Source organism: Candoia aspera, chromosome 4, assembly GCF_035149785.1.
Source record: "Candoia aspera isolate rCanAsp1 chromosome 4, rCanAsp1.hap2, whole genome shotgun sequence".
Lineage (NCBI taxonomy): Eukaryota > Metazoa > Chordata > Lepidosauria > Squamata > Boidae > Candoia > Candoia aspera.
The window spans coordinates 97,980,581-97,998,987 of NC_086156.1; the positions used below are offsets into that span (position 1 = coordinate 97,980,581).

Genomic DNA, 18,407 nt, shown 5'->3' on the forward strand with positions numbered 1-18,407 from the left:
GCCAAATGACACGCGAAACATTACGATGCAGCGGTAACATTGGAACGGTGAACATGACATACCGCCCCCCCCAAAAAACGAAATACTAAGGAGCAGGTTTCAGAGGATAAGCCAGATGAAAGCGTCTAACTAAAACAGGAGATTGAACATCATGGGCAGACACCCATTCAGGGTGGGGGAAGTGCTTCCAACGAATGAGGTATTGCAGGGAGCCACGATGCCTGCGAGAATCAAGGACCTCCTTCACCTCAAAATGTTGCTGTCCGTCAATCATGATCGGAGCAGGAGGTGGAGGCTGCGGGTGCCAGTGATCGGAGTGGGTGACAGGCTTGAGCAAGCTGCAATGGAAAACAGGATGCAAACGTTTCAGGTTGTGAGGCAAATCCAGTTTAAATGTGACAGGGTTTACGATGCCCACAATGGGGAAAGGACCCACAAACTTAGGAGCCAACTTTTTGGAGGGTTGTGGGGACTTTATGAACTTGGTGGAAAGGTAGACCTGATCCCCAACTTTAAAATCAGGTTGAAGGGTGCACCACTTACCGGCGTGCAGCTTATAAGTAGACTGGGCCTCAGCCAAAGCCTGCTGAATTACTGGCCAAGAATCAGCTAGCTGAGCAGCCCAATCAGAAGGAGAGCAGGGTTGCGTGGGGGGTTGGGGCAACTCAGGGATGGGGACAAAATCCCGTCCAAAAATAACATGAAAAGGGGTGTGCCCTGTGCTCTGATGAACGGCGTTGTTATAAGTCACCTCAGCAAAAGGTAGCAGATCAACCCAATTATCCTGTTGATAATTGACAAATGCCCTCAAAAACTGCTCCAGGGTTGAATTAAGAACCTCCGTAGATCCGTCAGTCTCTGGATGCGATGCAGTGGACAATGCCTGCTTGGTGCCCACCAGCTTCAAAAATGACCTCCAAAATTGGGAAGTGAACTGTGTCTCACGGTCCGTGACCAAGCGGGAGGGGCTACTGTGGATCCGGTAGATGTGGATTAGAAAAAGGCGGGCCAACTGCTGAGCGGACGGAATAGAAGCACATGGAATGAAATGGGCTTGCTTGGAAAAATAGTCCTTTACCACCCAAATGACAGTTTTTCTCTGACTAGGAGGCAGATCCACAATGAAATCCATAGAAACCTCTTCCCAAGGACGGGAGGGGCTGGCCACTGGCTGCAGCAGCCCTTGCGGTTTACCCCCCTTCCGTTTTGACATGGCACAGACAGGACAAGAAGCAACATAGCTTTTTACATCACGTCTCAATGTGGGCCACCAAAATTGGCGGTGTACCAGATGCAAGGTTTTGACAAACCCAAAATGACCAGCCACTTTATCATCATGAGACCTAATCAAAATTTCGCTTCGCAAACTGTCAGGGACATAGAGGCGGTTTTGCTTCCAAGCTAAGCCTCTGTCAAATGTAACATTGTCTCTATTCGCTTGCAACCAAGTGTCAGATTTCAGCTCTAGCAGAAACTGTTGTTGCAATTGAGAGGGAATTGGCATCCTTCCCCCAGCCGGTGAAACCGAAGCTGAGGGCAGCTGCGCACGAGTCTGACTGCGTGTGACAGCTTGCAACCCCAATTGGGGTGCTGTCCACACCGTACCCACAATGTCAGGTACCTGGACCGCATCCTGGAGTAGGCGGGAAAGCGCATCAGCCAGGAAGTTTTTCTTACCCGGAATGAATTTCAATTTAAAATCAAAGCGACTAAAAAATTGTGCCCAGTGGATCTGTTTAGGACTAAGCTTCCGGGGTGCGCTGAGCGCTTCCAAGTTTTTATGGTCAGTCCAAACTTCAAAAGGACACTTAGCCCCCTCTAAAAGGTGGCGCCATGCCTCCAAAGCCGCCTTGACAGCAACAGCTTCCTTTTCCCAAACGTGCCACCGCCTTTCCGTCTTGGAAAATTTCCGAGACAGATACACACACAGCTTCAGGCGGTTGTCAGCATCCGCTTGCAGCAAGAGCGCTCCAATTGAAAAATCAGAAGCTGTCGTGTTCCCGTTCCAATGTTTATGGTTCCTCGTAACGTTTCACATGTCATATCTGCAGTTGCGTGCCTGCCTGGCCACGCTGGTAAAGTTCCTGTGTGCTGACTTGTGATCTTCTGGAATGTATGTTTGGGTTATCTCTGCTGTTCAAGGTTACTTTCTCAGGCCGATTCTAACGGTTGCTAGCGTCTGGGGTGGGTGGTTGCTATGCTAGCCTGAGGGGAGGGTTTGCAACAGGAGCAAGGCTTTTTAAGTGTGTAATTGGCGCGCTTTTGCTCATTCTCAGCTTTCTTCGTACTTTGCATACTATTCATTCAATAAATTAGTTTTCTCTAGTAACTACTGATGAGACTCCTTTTATTGGAATAGGCAATCATTACAGAAGCATCCACTTGAACCACCAAGGGTTTAGTGGGATCAGGGTGTTGAAGAATGGGTTCAGCAGTGAACAGGCTTTTGAGTTTGTCGAAAGCCAACTGGCAGTCAGTTGTCCAATTGAGCAATGCCCCCGCGTTCTTTACCTTGCGTGTGTCCCCCAACCCCTTTGTACGTAACAAATCAGAGGCAACGCAATTTCTGCGAACCCCTGGATGAATTGGCAGTAATAGTTGGAAAACCCAAGGAAACTTTGGAGCTGCCTACGGGTGCGCAGGCACTCCCACCCCAAAATGGCTTGAATCTTCGCAGGATCCATCTCAATGCCCTTGTCAGAGATCCTGTACCCCAGGTAGTCAAGCTGAGTCTTATGAAATTCACACTTAGAAAGCTTAGCATAGAGCTCAGCCTTTCTCAATTTGCTAAGCACCTGTTTCACCAAGCACTCATGTTCCTCTTCCGTTTCAGTATAAATCAAAACATCATCCAAATAGACCAGTACACCCTTGAACAAATGTTCATGTAACACTTCATTGATCAATTGCATGAACACCCCTGGTGCCCCCACCAACCCAAAAGGCAAAACTTTATACTGAAAAGAACCCAGTGGACAATTGAAAGCAGTCTTCCATTCATCCCCCTCCCGTATGCGGATGCGGAAATAGGCTTCCCGCAAATCCAGCTTAGAGAAGATTTTCCCCTTAGCCAGATGTGCAGAGGATATTTGTTTAATATCGAGACCGCATTCAATCTGTGGTAATCTGTACAAAGTCTCAATGTCCCATCCTTCTTCGCTCGAAACAAGACGGGGGCGCCTACTGGCGAATTTGCCGGTTCAATAAACCCCCTGGCCAAGTTCTTGTCCACAAACTCCCTCAACGCCGCCAGTTCCTTCTGAGTCATGGCATAAATTTTCGGCTTGGGCAGTTGAGCGTCGGGGACCAACTCTATCGCACAGTCAGTTTTTTGATGGGGTGGGAGTTGGTCCGCTTCTTTCTCACCAAACACATCTGCAAAGCGTTGGTATTGCTCCGGCAAGCCCTCCAGTGGTGTGACAGCAAAATGCGGGGTTGCTGCCGCCGCCCTCCCCACTGCAGCCTCTGGAGCGTCTTCCTCCCCAGGGGCTTGATAGAAACCATCCCCAAAAGTCAAAGTCCTGTGCACCCAATTTATATAGGGGTTTTGTTGGACCAACCAAGGAATCCCCAGAATGACTAGGGGATGCCCCACAGGTGCCACCACAAACTGCAGCCCCTCACGGTGGCTGCCCAATTGCAACGCCACCATTCCCGTGAAATGGGTGACCGGTTTCCCTCCCGCAGTAGAACCATCCAGCTGGGTGAAAATCATGGGACGCTGCAGTGGAAAGCTGGGTAACTCCAGAGCAGCCACCACATCAGGGTGCATCAAGCAACACGAACACCCCGAATCAATCAATGCCCAAACTTCAACGGTCCTGGTGCGGGAGCCTAACTTCACTTTCATGTTCAGTGTGGGACAGTTGGCACTCACCAAAACATGTTCGCGCCCGTCCTCCACCACCTGCCCACAGGCGCTCTTTAGAGCAGGTGGCTGGCGTTTCCCGCCGGCTGGTGTAGATCGGGCTCCCCCTCGCACCCAAAGTAGGGAACCTCCTCCACTTCAGTTTCAGCCTTGGCTGCCTTCATTTTCCTGGGGAGGGAGGGAGTTTTCCCCGCCGACTTCCCTGAACGATCATCGGTCTTGCCCTTCGGGCACGCCGCCGCTCGGTGACCTTCCTTTCCACATCGGAGGCACTGCCCTTTCGCATAACGGCGCTCCCTCTCCTCCTCCCAGGCACGTTGACCGGACTTTCCAGTAGGCGCAGCAAGGCGGGAACCCTTGCTGAGCCCAGAATATCTCATCACCTTCCTGTGAGCAAAGGTCTCATGGGCATGTTCAGCCTTCCCTGCCAACTGTATCCATTCATACAGGGTATCTGGGTCGTCCCTACCAAGCGACCACCTCAGGACCTCCGTGTTCAGACCGTCCTTAAATAGCTCTATTAAGGTAGATTGGGACCAATCCTCAACCTTCCCAGCCAGAGCCTTAAATTCCAGAGCATAGTCCGCTACCAATCGTGTCCCCTAGCTAAGCTCCCTCAGCGCCTGTTTTGCCCTTTCTTTAACTAACGGGTCTTCAAAGTGTAGCTTCAATGCCCACAGGAATTCTTCAAACTCCTCCAGCTCAGGAGCATCCGATTGACATAACTGCACATACCAATCGGCAGCCTGCCCCTTCAGCTTAGTGGCAATGGCATTAATCTTGGCTCTTTCTGAACGAAAATACGGTTCCCATTCATCCATATAACTCCTTGCATTAGTAAGGAAGAACGATAACTTAGTTGGATCTCTGTCAAATTTAACTGTAAAGTCCTTAACCCCCACTCCGGGTGGTCCTTCACCACAGCTGGGCGGTCGGACTTTCTTTTAGCTCCCAGGGATCTCCGCTCTTGAGGAAGGGACCTTGAAATTCGCACCCTCGGCACCCTTGCCTCCTCTCTGTGCCGTGTCCTACTCCTTTCCTCCGAAGAAGGGGGGGGCGAAGAAGGGGACGAATGCCTATTACTAGACTCCCCTCTCCTCCTCTCCCGAGGACCCCAGTCCATTGCTATTTTCTGAAGCATAAATTCTATTGACTCCAATTTGGCCTCCACCAGTCTTATACGGTCAGGGGTTTGGGAATCCTCCTTTCCCTCCTGCCTCACCATGGTTGGGGACATCGGGTATCGCTGTTTCCAAGACGTTTTGGACGTCCCTGGTAGGGGTCCCTGTGTTTCATCCCAGGTGATCAGCTCACCTGGCGACTCACTGGTCAGGTCAGGGGCTCTTTTACCTCCAACCTCCTCTTCTCCCAGGCTGGAGCTCGACATCTCCCGAATTTCTGAGAGCTCCCGAGTAGGGACCCTCTCTGTTCTTATCACCGTGGAGTTGGGTTCCCCCTCGCTCGATTCCTCGCTTTCCGTGGTTTGGGGATTTGGTTTGCTCATCGCTAGCACTTCTCCCTCACAAAATAAATCTGGAAAGGGGTTAACGGTAAATTTTTTGAGATTCTCAGCTTTATGTAAGGATTGCCTACCCTAATAGACTCAGACTCACAAGCAGGAACTTAATGATATCTGATTTATTAAAGAATAGTATGCAAATACAGAGAAAGCTGAGAATGAGCAAAAGCGCGCCAAATACAAACTAAAAACCCTCGGCTCAAACGTAATCACTTCCCTCGCCCTGCCGTTGCAAACTCCCCCCCCCCCCCAGGTGCTGGTAACCGTTTCTGCTGATGTCCTGGGAAAGGAACCTTGAACACATGAGATAACCCAAACACATTCCAATCCAGCTGCTAACATATAACAATCCCACGAGATGGAATCCTCCTCCCCTCCCAGACGAAACACGCATCAGCCAAATGACACGCGAAACGTTACGATGCAGCGGTAACATTGGAACAGTGAACATGACGGTGTACAGTCCAAAGACTACTTTGTCTGTCTTTCATGCTCAACCAATCCTTTAGCACGATTTTAATCCCTCTTCCCGGTCCTCTGCGGTTTCCTGGAAGCAGAAATAAATTGAGGACAAATCAGGAATATTAGCAGCTTTTGATGGGGTTAAGTAAAAGCACATGTCAGAAGATTATGGAGACTGGTGCAAATAATTATGGGTAACATATTTATTTACAGTTTATAAGGCCACCAAGATGTTTTTCCCCTCTTAGAAGTAGGCAAGTGTCAAACTATTCCCATCAACTCATCTTTGAAACGTTGGGTGTGGTAAAAGCTCCTTGAAAGGGTTTTGTTCCCATATTTATTCTGGTACACATTGTCAGAACACAACCCTGCATTTGAAGTGATTGGATTATTTTCCCTTTTAGAGGAAAAAGTTCCAGAGAGGAAAAGTGTCTACTTTATAAACTATCATTATTAAACCTTTTTACCTAAACATTTTTCAGAATTTCATACACAGCTCCCAAATTCCTAATTTAGAGAAAACCTGGTAAAGTTGAGGGAGAAAGATTCTTGTTCAATCTCTTTTTATAAATGAAGTCCTTAAAGCAAATGAGCATGATAGATTGCTGTTCACACCGATGGTAACCCTGTGCATGTACCACCCTCTTTTGAGTTGTAAGTGAGAACTTAATAACTGAAAGCTTCTTCCTACAATAATATATCCACTATAGGAAAAAGGCTATTGTAGACATCTTCTGGTCTAGCGTCTTCTTCAAAATATTCATTTTTTATATTGAAAGATGTATTTGTATAGGAAAGCATTCCACTCCACAAGCTGTAATGTAAAGTGGTGTAGCCACAAACATGAATTTGTTTCATTTATACCGAAATATACAGTATCTTATCATTTTAATGTTTATGAAGCCTTTGTTGCGGGTCACAAAGTGTCATTCGACCATAAAATAAAAGGGAAGTTAAATGAACTGTTAAAAAATATTGTAAAGCTTTAGGCATGTTTAGATATATGCAGAGATATGGTAATAAAAATAAAGAAGAACACAGGAGATAAAATAGATCATAAGATTAAAGATGTACTTGTTGATATAGGATCCTAATTATGGTGCCCTCCAGATGTGTGATCTTCAGTTCCCAGAATTCCCCTTAGCCAATCTGGCCATTTCTAAGAATTCTGAGAATTACTCCACACATTTATGGGGTGCCCATACTGGGGAAGGCTGATCTAATAAACAGTGGTGGGCAACATGTGGCTTTTCAATCAAGTGTGAGCTGCTAAGCTTCCCATCTGGCTCACTACTGCCCTTACCTCTCGTCTGTCTCTTTTCCACAACCATCTTGCAGTGCAGGAAGGTATCTGGCATTTGCCAGATTGCTGGATTTCTTTCTGTAGGCTGACAGAGTTGCATCTCTTTCCCCACATACAGAAAGGAAACTCGGTGGGGGGGGGAGAAATCTGTGTGCGGAAGACGAGATCTCACCCAGCATTTGTTTTGAGCCCTATCAACTCATGGCAGAGTTCCAAGAAGGTTAGACAGATGCAAAAGCAACTTAAGAATTGAGCTGCCCAGGGCAAAGTATTCCACAGCTTAAGTGTTGATACAGAGAAAGCTCCCCTTCTTATCCTTATCAGCCCCCCTCCTTCCCCCCATCAAAGAACCTGAATGTGGAGAAAGCTTTTCCCACCAACTCTCAAAGACAGACATCAACTGTTTTAGAATCAAGTCGATGATTCGGTTGTTCTGGGCACAGGGGAGAACTTCTCCATGTGTTTTGGGAAGCAGATGTGTGCTGCCTGCCTGAGTGATACAGTTTCCGTTGCCTGCAGTGGGAACCGGGAGGAAGTCAGTGGGTGAGAGGTGATTTTAGGGTCAGTGGGATCCTAATGTTTTTTCTCTCTTCTCCTGCCACACCCTTCTTTGCAGTATTACATGTATGCCCGGCATATGGCCCTTGCAAAGGCGTTCCCTGATAACTTCACCTACGAGCCACATGAAACAACTGCGGTAAGTAGGGTCCCCTGTGTGAGATGAAGGAGACATCAGCCTTATGTCGGGTCCCCTTACCCTAAAATCCAGTGTCAGCTCAGACCATAGCCCATTGCTACAGCAACTCCTAAAGCCAAAAATTCAGATCTAAGTATCCCCACTTAAAAGAATCTTTAGCTTCCTTGGCTGGGATATTTTAACAGTGGCAATGCTCTCTACAGAGGATCCGGAAAATGGCTCTAGATATGACCTGACTGAGATCTGTGAGAGCCACAGTAAGCCAGAAGACAAAAAGTACAAACATCAGCGCCATCAACCAGTGTCTGTTGAGAGAAAGCCATATCCTGGATTTTGCTAAAAAAGCAACAGTTCTATCCCATCTTTGCCATTTTTAATATTTGCTTGTGCCCTGCCATCACTTGCTTTACAACAGTCTCCCCCAACCTTTTCCAGTCGGGTTGGAAAAGTTGCTTTGAAAAGTCTAAGAAAGCAGGTCCTGCTTTGAAGGCCTTAGGAGATCAGTTCAGCGCAGAGAAATGTGTAAGAAACAGAGGCAGGAGTGAAAGGGAAGAATATGCATTTGTTTCGATATACTTGGGCTCAAATTTGTGGAAGGCAAGAAGGGCAAAAAGTAAATCAAAATATGCTGCTTGGTGATGTGCAGTAGATTGGCATGGATATTTCTAATCATCTCATCTTAATAGCAAGAAAGTTATTTTGTCCTGCTAAAAATCCCTGAAAGGGTTGAGGGGATTTATTATGTGTGATAGGAATTGTAAGCTTGGTTCTGGTATTGATCACACACTCCCAGCTGGGCATATGCTCAGAGGGGCCCTGTTCCCAAACTCGTAGGATCTGTTCATTTATTTGAGCAGCTCCAGCTGGTGAATTGCAGAGTTCTAATAAAAGGGCAAAGTAGATCCTCCAGGAAGAATGTGTCACACAGCCCGAGACTGAAAGCCCATGATGCAGGTCCCAGAAACCCTCTTTCCAAAAGTTGTCCCTGAGCTGTAAACTTTTAATATGCTAGAATGGGAAACCAGTAAATACAAAGGTGTGATGATATAAAATTCTATTTTACTGATTACATTGTAATAATGATGCATCTGTTGGAATGTGGGCCTGGCCACTCCTGGCCCTGGCCCTGTCTGTTGTCTGGAATGCAGTTCTCAAAGGCCAGATCTTGTTCTCATCTTGAAGAAATGAAGAGCAGCTGGGATGCTGGCATCTGATGGTCCTGCATGGTGATTTGAAAGAGAGAGTTCAGGAGTTCTAGGAAGTGGCTGCAGGCAGGAAGGGGGACAAGGGATACCAGACGGAGTTGCTTGATTCTTCACCATTTTTTTTTTCATCCACTCTGTTCCCCTGTCCTCAACCTTGGCAGGCTCAGGGCTTCCGCTACCCACGCCCAGCCTCGGTACCTCCGTCTCCTTCCATCTCCCGCCACTCCAGCCCCCATCACAGCGAGACCGAAGAGGACGATGAGCGGTACGATGAGGAAGAAGAGGCAGAAAAGGACAGGCAGAACATCAAGCCCCCAGCCATGATGGGTCCAGTCCCTGAGTGGCGAAAGCACTCCAAGAAGGGGTCTAGTGAGGCAAGCACGTCCTCCAATGCTAGTACCCCCACCCTCCCCAGCAGCCCCAGTGACCTCAGCAGCCCCACCAGTTCCCTGATCGAAGAGAAGAATTAGGCAGGCAGGAGAGTTGCGCTGACTCGCCTGCCCACTCTTTCCCACGCCTCCCCCTATCCTCAAGAGTCAGCTTGTTACCTAGTGCTGCATTCTGAAATAAGCCTAGAGTGTAGGTCCTAGGGTGTTCCAGACAGAAGTGGTGGGGGCTCAAACTTGACGTAGTTCAGTTAAAAATCAGTAGATGGTCTTCTCTGGATCACGTAACACCAAGGGTGGAAAGGGTCAGGAAGGGACCCTTCAGCTCTCTTGCGGAACACAAGATGTGTCCTTGTGTTCAGCAGGACTAAGAACGTGAGGTCACGCATTTCCTCCTCCCAAACACCCTCCATGTGCTGCTGATGTTTTGGAAGGCACTCTCTAGATCTTAAGAACCTTGCTGCATTTTTTAAAACAGTAATAATGGGAGAAAAGGGAAAATGGGAGGCCTTCATGGAAGGGACACAGGAAAGGTCTAAGGTTGCCTTCCCTTCCCTACTACCAAAGGTTTCATTGAGTCAGAAAGAGAACAGACCTTTTAAAGGCTGCTCATGAAATGAGCGCATCTAAATATTATCATCTTGTTTGGTAACCCTGGATTGTTGGCATAGAGGCCCCATGGGGATGTATGGTCAGCAGGGTTTTAGAGTGATCTGGAGGTCTGTGAAAGTGTATTGCTTGGAGTTTGGAAATTTTCTTTAAAAGCCATGACTCTGCTCTTCTTCAGACAGAGCCCTTTTTTAAGGAAAAGAGGGTCTTTTACAATATATCCAGACTATCTCAATTCATACTTTGGGACTGTTTGCCAGTTTGTTCTGTCTGTTTCTGGAAAGGAATTTGCAAAGCCATTTAGAGCAAAGAGCAAATTCTAATTAACGGCAGGTCTTCTGAAATGTGCAGGTGTAGAAAGATCTGAAAAAGTGCCCATGGTACAGGATACAGGATCTGGCTGGGAAAACGAAGCAGCTTTCCTGCTTGACCTTTTCCAGCCTGTTGTTCTCCAGATGTGCTGGGCTTCAACTCCCATCATCCTCAGCCAACATGGCCAGGGTTCAGGGATGGGTATTGTAGAGTGTCCAAAGGATCTAAATGTGCATTTTTATGGACTTCTAAGGTGCAAGGGAACCTAGGACCACCTTGCCACATAAACTGCTCTTACGTGGCTCTATCATGGCACAGAGAAAGTAATTCTTTTTCAACAAACTAAAAAAAGTCAGTGGTCTTCTAGAGCTGCCTTTGGAACTTAAGGAATTTATCCCAGTGGACACTCAAGAGCATTCAAGAATGATTCCAAGGGTGGTGGTATTATTCACTCTGCACAGACCGTGATTAATTTAAGACGACAGCAGGGTCAAGGCAAGCAGAACTACTGCGTGCTTAAAACCTCTGAAACAAGCTAGATGAGCACCTTCTAACATGCACTTTGCTTAAGAAAAGAGTAACAGGCTGCTATGGTAGTGCTAGTCCAACCTTTCCAAGTTGGACGCCCCAGATGTGCGAGTACAACCTCACCATCATCCTAGCTAGGCTTAATGGGAGTTATGGTCTAGCACATCCTGAGTATAAGCCAGTCGAAAATCCATCAGCTCTCCAGCATCCATCCTTCATCTTAATGCAAGAGAGAAAGAGCTCTGGACTAAAGTGAAGTCCAGTCACATTGCCCATCAGGTAAAACCCCGTGCTGTTTGTTAGAATGGTGATGCTGGCTATCGATGCTCTAGGTTGGTTTAGTTGGTTGCCTCTGAGCTGTTGAACTCTCCCTATGATACCCTGTAACATCTGGGATGAGGGTTCTGCTAATGATGCAGTACAAAGATGGTGTGATCCTGCACCAGGGATGACACAGCATATGACCAAAACAGGTGGTATAGTGCAGACATGCAGTGAGGAAGTGCTCCTGGCAGCTGTACGTTTAATTAGCTGGTATGTGGATAATACCCAGTCCAGCATGAGAGGCGACTACCTCAAAAGGCAGAGCAAATGCCAACGTACACAAGAACCCCTTCTGTTCTGCATCTCCTGCCAACTTTATCAATAAGGAAAATCATTTTTTACCAAAAAAAAAAAAACTTGTTAGCCTCCTCTTCCTCACAATCCTTTGATGCAATCATGCCTAAGAACCAGGTATTTGGGGATGTAGCTCCCCAAATTCCCAGCCAACTTGGTTCTAAACATGGGGAGATATGGTTCTAGCATAGCGGAAGTACGCCGGATTGGGCCATAAGCCCCTTTTCTCTTTTCTCCAACTTTCCCAACCTCAGATTTTTATTTATGGATGTTAAAAGAAATGCTTGAATTTTTGTGTCTCTTTCTCCCTGCCCCTTGTGTGGAAAAACAAACTATAAAGAAGAAAGCTGGGTGTAAGACAAACTTAAATGATTTCAAAATAAAATTTGCTTTGGAAATTGTTTTGGAAAATAGGGAGTGTGCCTTGTGCTGCAGAATGGGTCTTCTGAATCTGCCGGCTTTCAGGTCCTTGGGACCACATTATCGTACTAGGCAGAATTAGCCAACAGTCACAAAGAATAGGCACTAAATGCTAAACAAAGCCAATTGGATTGCTGATGGCCGCACTGGGAAGGTAGCCACTTCATAGGAATGCGTGATGATGATTCAAAAGGGTGTGTCTTGGAGTTACACAATTGATTTTCATGCTGCTGGCTCAAGGTTCTGCCTGTCACCTCCAGTTCCAAGTATCTTGCTAAGCTGAGGACACGGTGCATAATTACTGGCTTTCTGATGACTGCTTTAACTGTATTTAAAACTTTTTTTTAGTACATGCAGACAGACAGGGCAATTACAAGCACATAGTCCTATATGCTTAATGCTTTGGCTCAGAACTTACTTGCCCCTATTTAAAATCAACTCATACCCAAACCTTAAACTTCATTATGATTTCAGATTCTGCAATAAGGACTGTTTCCCTTAGATAAGCATTGTTGGGAGAGAGTTTGCAAAGTGCAACAAGCATGGATACTGCAAGCAGCAAACCACCACCATGCAGCCTTCCTGTGTGGGCATCTTCTTACTATATTGGTGACTACAGGTCCAGATTCTGCACTGAGTTGGCAACTGGATCCCTTCTGACCACAGCTGCTGTAAATTAGCAATGTCATTTCTTGCAACCTAGTGGTCAGTAGTGTACAGACCCCATAGTAAGTGAAACAAGCTTAAAATCCCCACTAAAAGCCAGAAAAAAATTGCCCTACCCACACTGGTGACAGAGGCCTGTCAATTTTTTCTTCTGCAGTTCCTTTCCTAGAACTTCCAATTCCACATGGCAATTATCTCAAATCTTTCCGTTAGTAGCAAATGAAGTTTATGTTAGGAGCATTCCATGTTTGACTCATAGATGCTGGTTGCATGTGTTAGTTGGTCTCTATTTGTGACTGAATGCTGGATTAAACAAATCTTTGCTCTAATTTAATACAAGTCTCCAAACCATTAAGCAAGACAGGCCTATTATACCATCCTCCCAATTATATACACATGCACAGGATGTAGTGCTTAATGCCAAGTTTATTTAATGCCAGTTACAGACTCAGCTCCTCCCCCCCAAATGGACAGGGGCACAGAGACCATATTTATTGAGCAGCCAACTTTTAACACACTTAAGGCTGTAGGAACTGGGAGGGAGGCAGTACCTCTAGGCTCAGTCACTGGATTCGCCCAGAGTGAGACGGTCAAAGAGGTATTCCCCAAGGCCTTCCTCCTGGGCACAAACACGCTTCAGGTTGGTCACATGGTCTCCCAGCTTCTTGATCACCTTCACCTCCTCATCCAAATAGTGAGTCTCCAAGAAGTCACAAAGCTTAGGAAAAGAAAGGGGTTTTACTTCAAGGATTCCACAGAAAAGCCACCTATATTAAACAGGTAGTCCAAGGATTAGAAGGGTTAATGCCTGTCAATCATCCCATCAATCAGGAACTGGAAGGAACCTCAAAATCAGCTGGTCCTACCTCCTACCAAGGTAAGAAATCCACTGCATTCTTGATAGATGGCCAGCTGGCATCTGCTTAAACTTGTTTCAGGACAATGGGAATGCAGAAAACTGATACTGCATGCAGAAAGCTCAACCACCATTAACACCATTAAGAGCTGAAAGCAGATTCTGTGCCCTTCAAAGAGCATGGTGCATCCAAGATCTGTCAGGCACAATTCACACTCTCCAGCCACCATGGCTGGATGGTTTGGGGTGGATAATGTGGGGAACTCATGATGTTCAAATGTTGCTGAATCTCAACTGCCAACAGTATAGCACCATCCAGCTTAGCCAATGAGGAGCATTTCTTGCAGCTAGAGACTTGCAAGTTCTCCATACTTCTTTCCCTAATTCTAACCCTGTGCAAATATGCCAAAACTGCTTGCCAAGGGTAATTTAAAAATGTACAGGTAGTCTTTGACTTACGACCATTTGTCTAACAACAGTCCAAAGTTACAACGGCCTCAGAAAGGGTGCTTTACAGCCTGTAAAGCACTTCCAAGCATCGCAAAATATTGCGCCGCCACCCCTGCCGTCACATGATCGCATTTCAGGTGCTTGGCGACCAGCTCACATTTACAACCGCTTGCAGCATCCCATGGTCACATTCTGTGAATTTTTTTTGCCATTTTCCAGCAAAAAAGTCCACTGGGGAAGCTGAATTCACTTAACCACCACCATCGAAATGGTCATGAAATCGGGTCCAGTCACCTGGTGACTCGACTTACAACTGCAACAACGTACAAGAGAAATTCCAGTCCCAATTGTGGTCGTAAGTCAAGGACTACCTGTACTCCAGGATACCTTGGTGGGCATTAATAGGAAACGGTACTGAACCTAACCCTGCAAACTTTCTCCTGTTAGCTTACGTGGGGATCTGTATGGCGTGAAGCAACTTGATGCAAATCCAGCAGGGCCTGGTTCAGGGTCTTCTCCAGCTTCAGGGCAGCTTCCATGGCAATGATTCCATTCTTCCATTCATCTTGCTCTGGTTTCTGGAGTATCCAAAAGAGATAATCGCATCTCAGTAACACCACTCTTATCTGAATGGCCCCTGCCAGCCAACCACCGCTTTCATTAAGCCTCTGCCCACTGCAATGTTCTTCCCCGTTTTCACCTTGACATCCTGCAGGACAACTCTTCCCCCACGGCGGTTCTGGAAGGTCAAGAGTTTCTCCGCTTGTTCATGCTTCTCCTCAGACAGGTGGCGGAAGGAGGAGGAGAACTTGGGCAGCGCCACATCATCCCGGGTGTAGTAAAAACCCTGGGAGGGAGGGAGAAGTTTTGAATTGGCACAGTCGGGAAACAGGAGTTGCCCCCTCACCCCACGCCTGTCTGTAAGGTTATCACTCATGGCCACAACTGCTTACCTAGACTAAAAGATCCAGGTTCCCTTTCATTTAATTCACAGATGGTACTAAATTTTTTTTTTCCTGTCAGAAGCACCTACCCAGGCGCTTCTGTATTGAAAGGATTTGTGGGTGATGTCACCGTTGCCCAGGGGACGCCCACGGGGGCTCCTTTCATGTCCCTGTATTAAATTATAATGTAGCTTATTTAGGTTTGGTTGTATTGTGTGGATTTGGTAATTACTGATTTATAAATCATGGCTCATGGCTTTTAGATTGCTACAATCCCAGGCTTTGCTGGTGGTTCCAATTCATGCGTCTCACACCATGCACTTGAATCGGCAGTGTAATTATGGTTAGACAGGATCCCAAAATAATAGATTTGTAACTAACCTGCAGTGCCAAAAGCCTTTGATTTGAAATACAATACAGAACTTTTTTTTTTCTTTTTTGGGGGGGGTTTACATAAATACTGTTTTTCATGCTTGCCTGCAGCCAACCCACAGTGATGGTTTGCAGCTCTGCCCTCCCCCAACAGTCCCCTAAGACCAAAGGCTAGAACAAGTAAACAAACAGCAGTATATCATGGCTTAGATTCCGGATTCAATGTCGTGATTCATCTCCATGATTACTGTGCTGCAAATCTGCAGTTCGATGCAATGCATAACTGAGCCGTTGCCCGTATATGATTTTTAAGAGTCGCTTTAGCAGGAAAGTTAATCTCTTTCTGGAAAAGCCCTAATCAGCAGTGATGGGGGTAAATATAAATAACCATTATGTAAGAATTACCTGGCTCAACCCTGACCAGCTGCATTCCTAACTCAAGCCCTTTGAAATTCTTTTCTAGGCCTCTGCCTATTCAAAAACATCTCAGCTGCTATCTACTATATGGGTGGACTGCAAGCATTAGTTCAAAAGGAGAGCCTTATGAGTATCCAGAAACAAAGGTTTGTTCAGGTCTACAAACCACTTACTTGCTTCCAGCAGAATAGGTCAAAAGTTTGGTTACCAATAACCAAAACATTGTTTTAAATGGCTTTTAACACATTGTGTCAACCTAGCCACTGTGGTTTATAAACTACAGTTTACGGCTAATCATACTGTGTTCACTGTGTTGTGTCATACCCAACAAAACATGGATAAACCTTGGCCATAATGCCCATTGCCCCTGCCCCAGCCTATCTGTCCAGCCTTTGCTTCCAGTTTATCTGATAAAGGTGTTTGACATAATTAAATCATTAACTCCACCTCATCTGTCCCTTCAGAAACATTCTAGAGGATGCAGCAATGGGTAAACATGAAGCAGCGGACTTTGCTACCAAAACATAAATTGCGTAGAGTTCCTTTGGTGCCAAAACCAACCAGATAGCAAGGACAGACAATGGGTATGTTATTTACAGGGCAAAAATGACTCTATGCCAGGGCACTTTTCCTAATTGATACATTCTGGTAGTGAGATACAATTCCCATAATTCCCAGCCAGAACAGCCCAGGTGAGCTGAACAACCTCTTCATATCAACTCAACAGAGAGCTGAATAGTATAAACGCTAAGGCAGTGTTAGGATTTGGAGCAAACAAGGCGCATCCTCAGGGCACATGTATACAGCATTAAAAAAACAAGAGGGCTCTGTGTGCCTATTTATATTTATATATTCATGGGGCTATCAAGAATCTCAAGGAAGGGATCCTTATAGGATAAAAATGGAGACACTGATATTAGAGGTGCAGAAGAGCTCAGCCGATGGGCTCACATAAGAGATACACCGGTTCAGCCAGCAGACTCAGAATACTACCAGGATCAAAAGCAGTGGACAAAGAAAGGAATCTACAGAAATAAGGACAGCCCCACAGGAAGATGATGGGACCTGAAGTCTAACACATCTGCAGGATGTAGGGTGATGAAGGCTAGATTTATTTATGGCTAAACAAGCTAGCCCGTGAAGAATGCTCTTCTCTTTCTCCTATTATGCCAAGTGAACAGAAGAGAGCTTCTGGAAAACTGCTTGGGTCTCCATGGTTACTACAGGGAAAGAAAGAGAAGCAGAGGGTGAATTTTCTGGAGGAAAGGAAGAGGCCAATCTAAAACCAGAGCCTGAAAAGGAGGGGGCGGTTTTCCTTACGCAGTTTATAAACAGAGGAAGCCAGACTCGCCGGGTTTAGGAAAAGGAATCGCTGGGTGGGGCCACGGCACAGAATAGCACAACACGCCACACCAGTACGCCATGCTGGACTACAGGAAAGGGCAGTGGTTTTTACTGTTTACTTAAAACAAAGCAACCAGGCCGCTCCAACAGCGTGAATGTTCATACCCACCATTTACGTGGAGAGAAAAATGTTTCCATTCTGACCCTGTGCACGCGCGAGCGCACACACAGACCGGCTTTTGGCGGGTGGGGGAAGCATCTTTACCCAACCTGGTGCTCCCCAGAGGTACCGATCTGCAACTCCCATCATTTGTAGCAATTGTACTCCAACATCAATCCAGGAGACCAGGTCGGGCAAAGCTAGGAAAACATCAGAGGAGGGGACGAAGAGGGCGATTTCCGCCTTTTGATACTCACCAAGGACAGGTAGGTGTAGCTGGCCTGAAGGAACTGATTGACCAAGCGATTCACGCCTGCTTCGCTTTCGGCATGGTAGTTCTGACGGATCTGAGAGCTCATGGTGCAAGTCGAAGTTGGTTGGACTGGCTGGCAAAAGGACTTGAGGATGGGGTGGCTGCGACCCTGCTCCGTTCAAGCACTGTTGAAGCAAGAGCGAAGGAACGAAAGCCAAAAGCGAGGTCCGGACTGAGCGCGGCGAGCCCAGAGGAAGGCTTTTATAGGCAGCCGGAGGCTCTTCCGAAGTCCTCCCTCCGCGCCGAGTGCAAACGCGAGGCCCCGCCCCCTTGGCTCTCGAGGAGGGGGCTGCTAGATGGGCGGCCTGCCGGGGGCGGGTGGGGGAGCTTGTGCGGACTCGGGCGCGGAGCGGAGGTTCCGACTCCGAGCGGGGCTTGGGCTTAGCTCTCGGCTGCGGAGTCCTGAAAGTGTTATCAAGGGGTCCCTTCTGTTGAATACGACCAGCAAATGACTACAGTAATGGCGTTAATTAGGGCTGATCCTAACTTGGAGGGCGCAGTCCAGAGAGGCTAGTTTGCACGACGCTCTAGACTAGCCTGGATAGGATCGGGTAGGTCGCCTTTGGTCTCAGTAGTTAGCAGCCCCCGGGCTGGGCAGAGGTCCAACTGGGTGAAGACTGGATGGTAGATGGGAGACCATCAGGAGATCCCAGAGCTAAAGGGTAGGCTGGGTAGCTGAAAAAATTCTCTTCAGTGGCAAACCACTTCTAAATTGTTGCTAAATAAATGACATGGACGTATCCATTGTCCCCAGTAGTCAGGTTTGACTCAGAAACATCTTTAGCATCTTTAATTTTACTAACTCTGATTAAAGAATTAGTGTGTTGTGTGAATCAGCAAAGGGCATACCAGGCCATGCTGGTGCTGATCCTGTTCTTCACAATATCCTTTCTTTTTTTAAATATATGATTCATAGTAGCTAGTTGCAAATGCTTGTTTGATTTTTTAAAAATTCATA

General features: G+C 46.7%; 2 protein-coding genes across 2 annotated transcripts in view; one reads left to right on the forward strand and one right to left on the reverse strand.

Annotated features, from left to right (window-relative positions):
• The window catches only part of GYS1 (glycogen synthase 1), a 37,045-nt gene extending 25,137 nt beyond the window's left edge, over positions 1 to 11,908 (forward strand). Inside the window, exons 15-16 of the mRNA XM_063301128.1 lie at positions 7,769 to 7,849; positions 9,216 to 11,908. Coding sequence (XP_063157198.1) covers positions 7,769 to 7,849; positions 9,216 to 9,524 — 390 coding nt within the window. The 3' untranslated portion in view covers positions 9,525 to 11,908. The remainder of the gene's footprint in view (positions 1 to 7,768; positions 7,850 to 9,215) is intronic.
• A 1,093-nt stretch (positions 11,909 to 13,001) lies between these two features.
• On the reverse strand, positions 13,002 to 17,646 carry LOC134495599 (ferritin light chain, oocyte isoform-like). Its single transcript, XM_063301130.1, has 4 exons — positions 17,394 to 17,646; positions 14,600 to 14,746; positions 14,352 to 14,477; positions 13,002 to 13,311 (listed from the first exon to the last, which is right to left on the reverse strand). Exons 1-4 carry the CDS (start codon positions 17,493 to 17,495, stop codon positions 13,153 to 13,155), a joined length of 534 nt encoding a protein of 177 aa, XP_063157200.1. The 5' UTR covers positions 17,496 to 17,646; the 3' UTR covers positions 13,002 to 13,152.
• Positions 17,647 to 18,407: the final 761 nt, after the last annotated feature.

Coding starts and splice junctions, on each gene's coding strand:
- LOC134495599 (XM_063301130.1), bottom strand. CDS start 17,495: ATGAGCTCTCAGATCCGTCAGAACTACCATGCCGAAAGCGAAGCAGGC. Junction 14,747..17,393: donor GCTACACCTACCTGTCCTTG/GTGAGTATCAAA, acceptor CCTCCCTCCCAG/GGTTTTTACTACACCCGGGA. Junction 14,478..14,599: donor TTGTCCTGCAGGATGTCAAG/GTGAAAACGGGG, acceptor TGGATACTCCAG/AAACCAGAGCAAGATGAATG.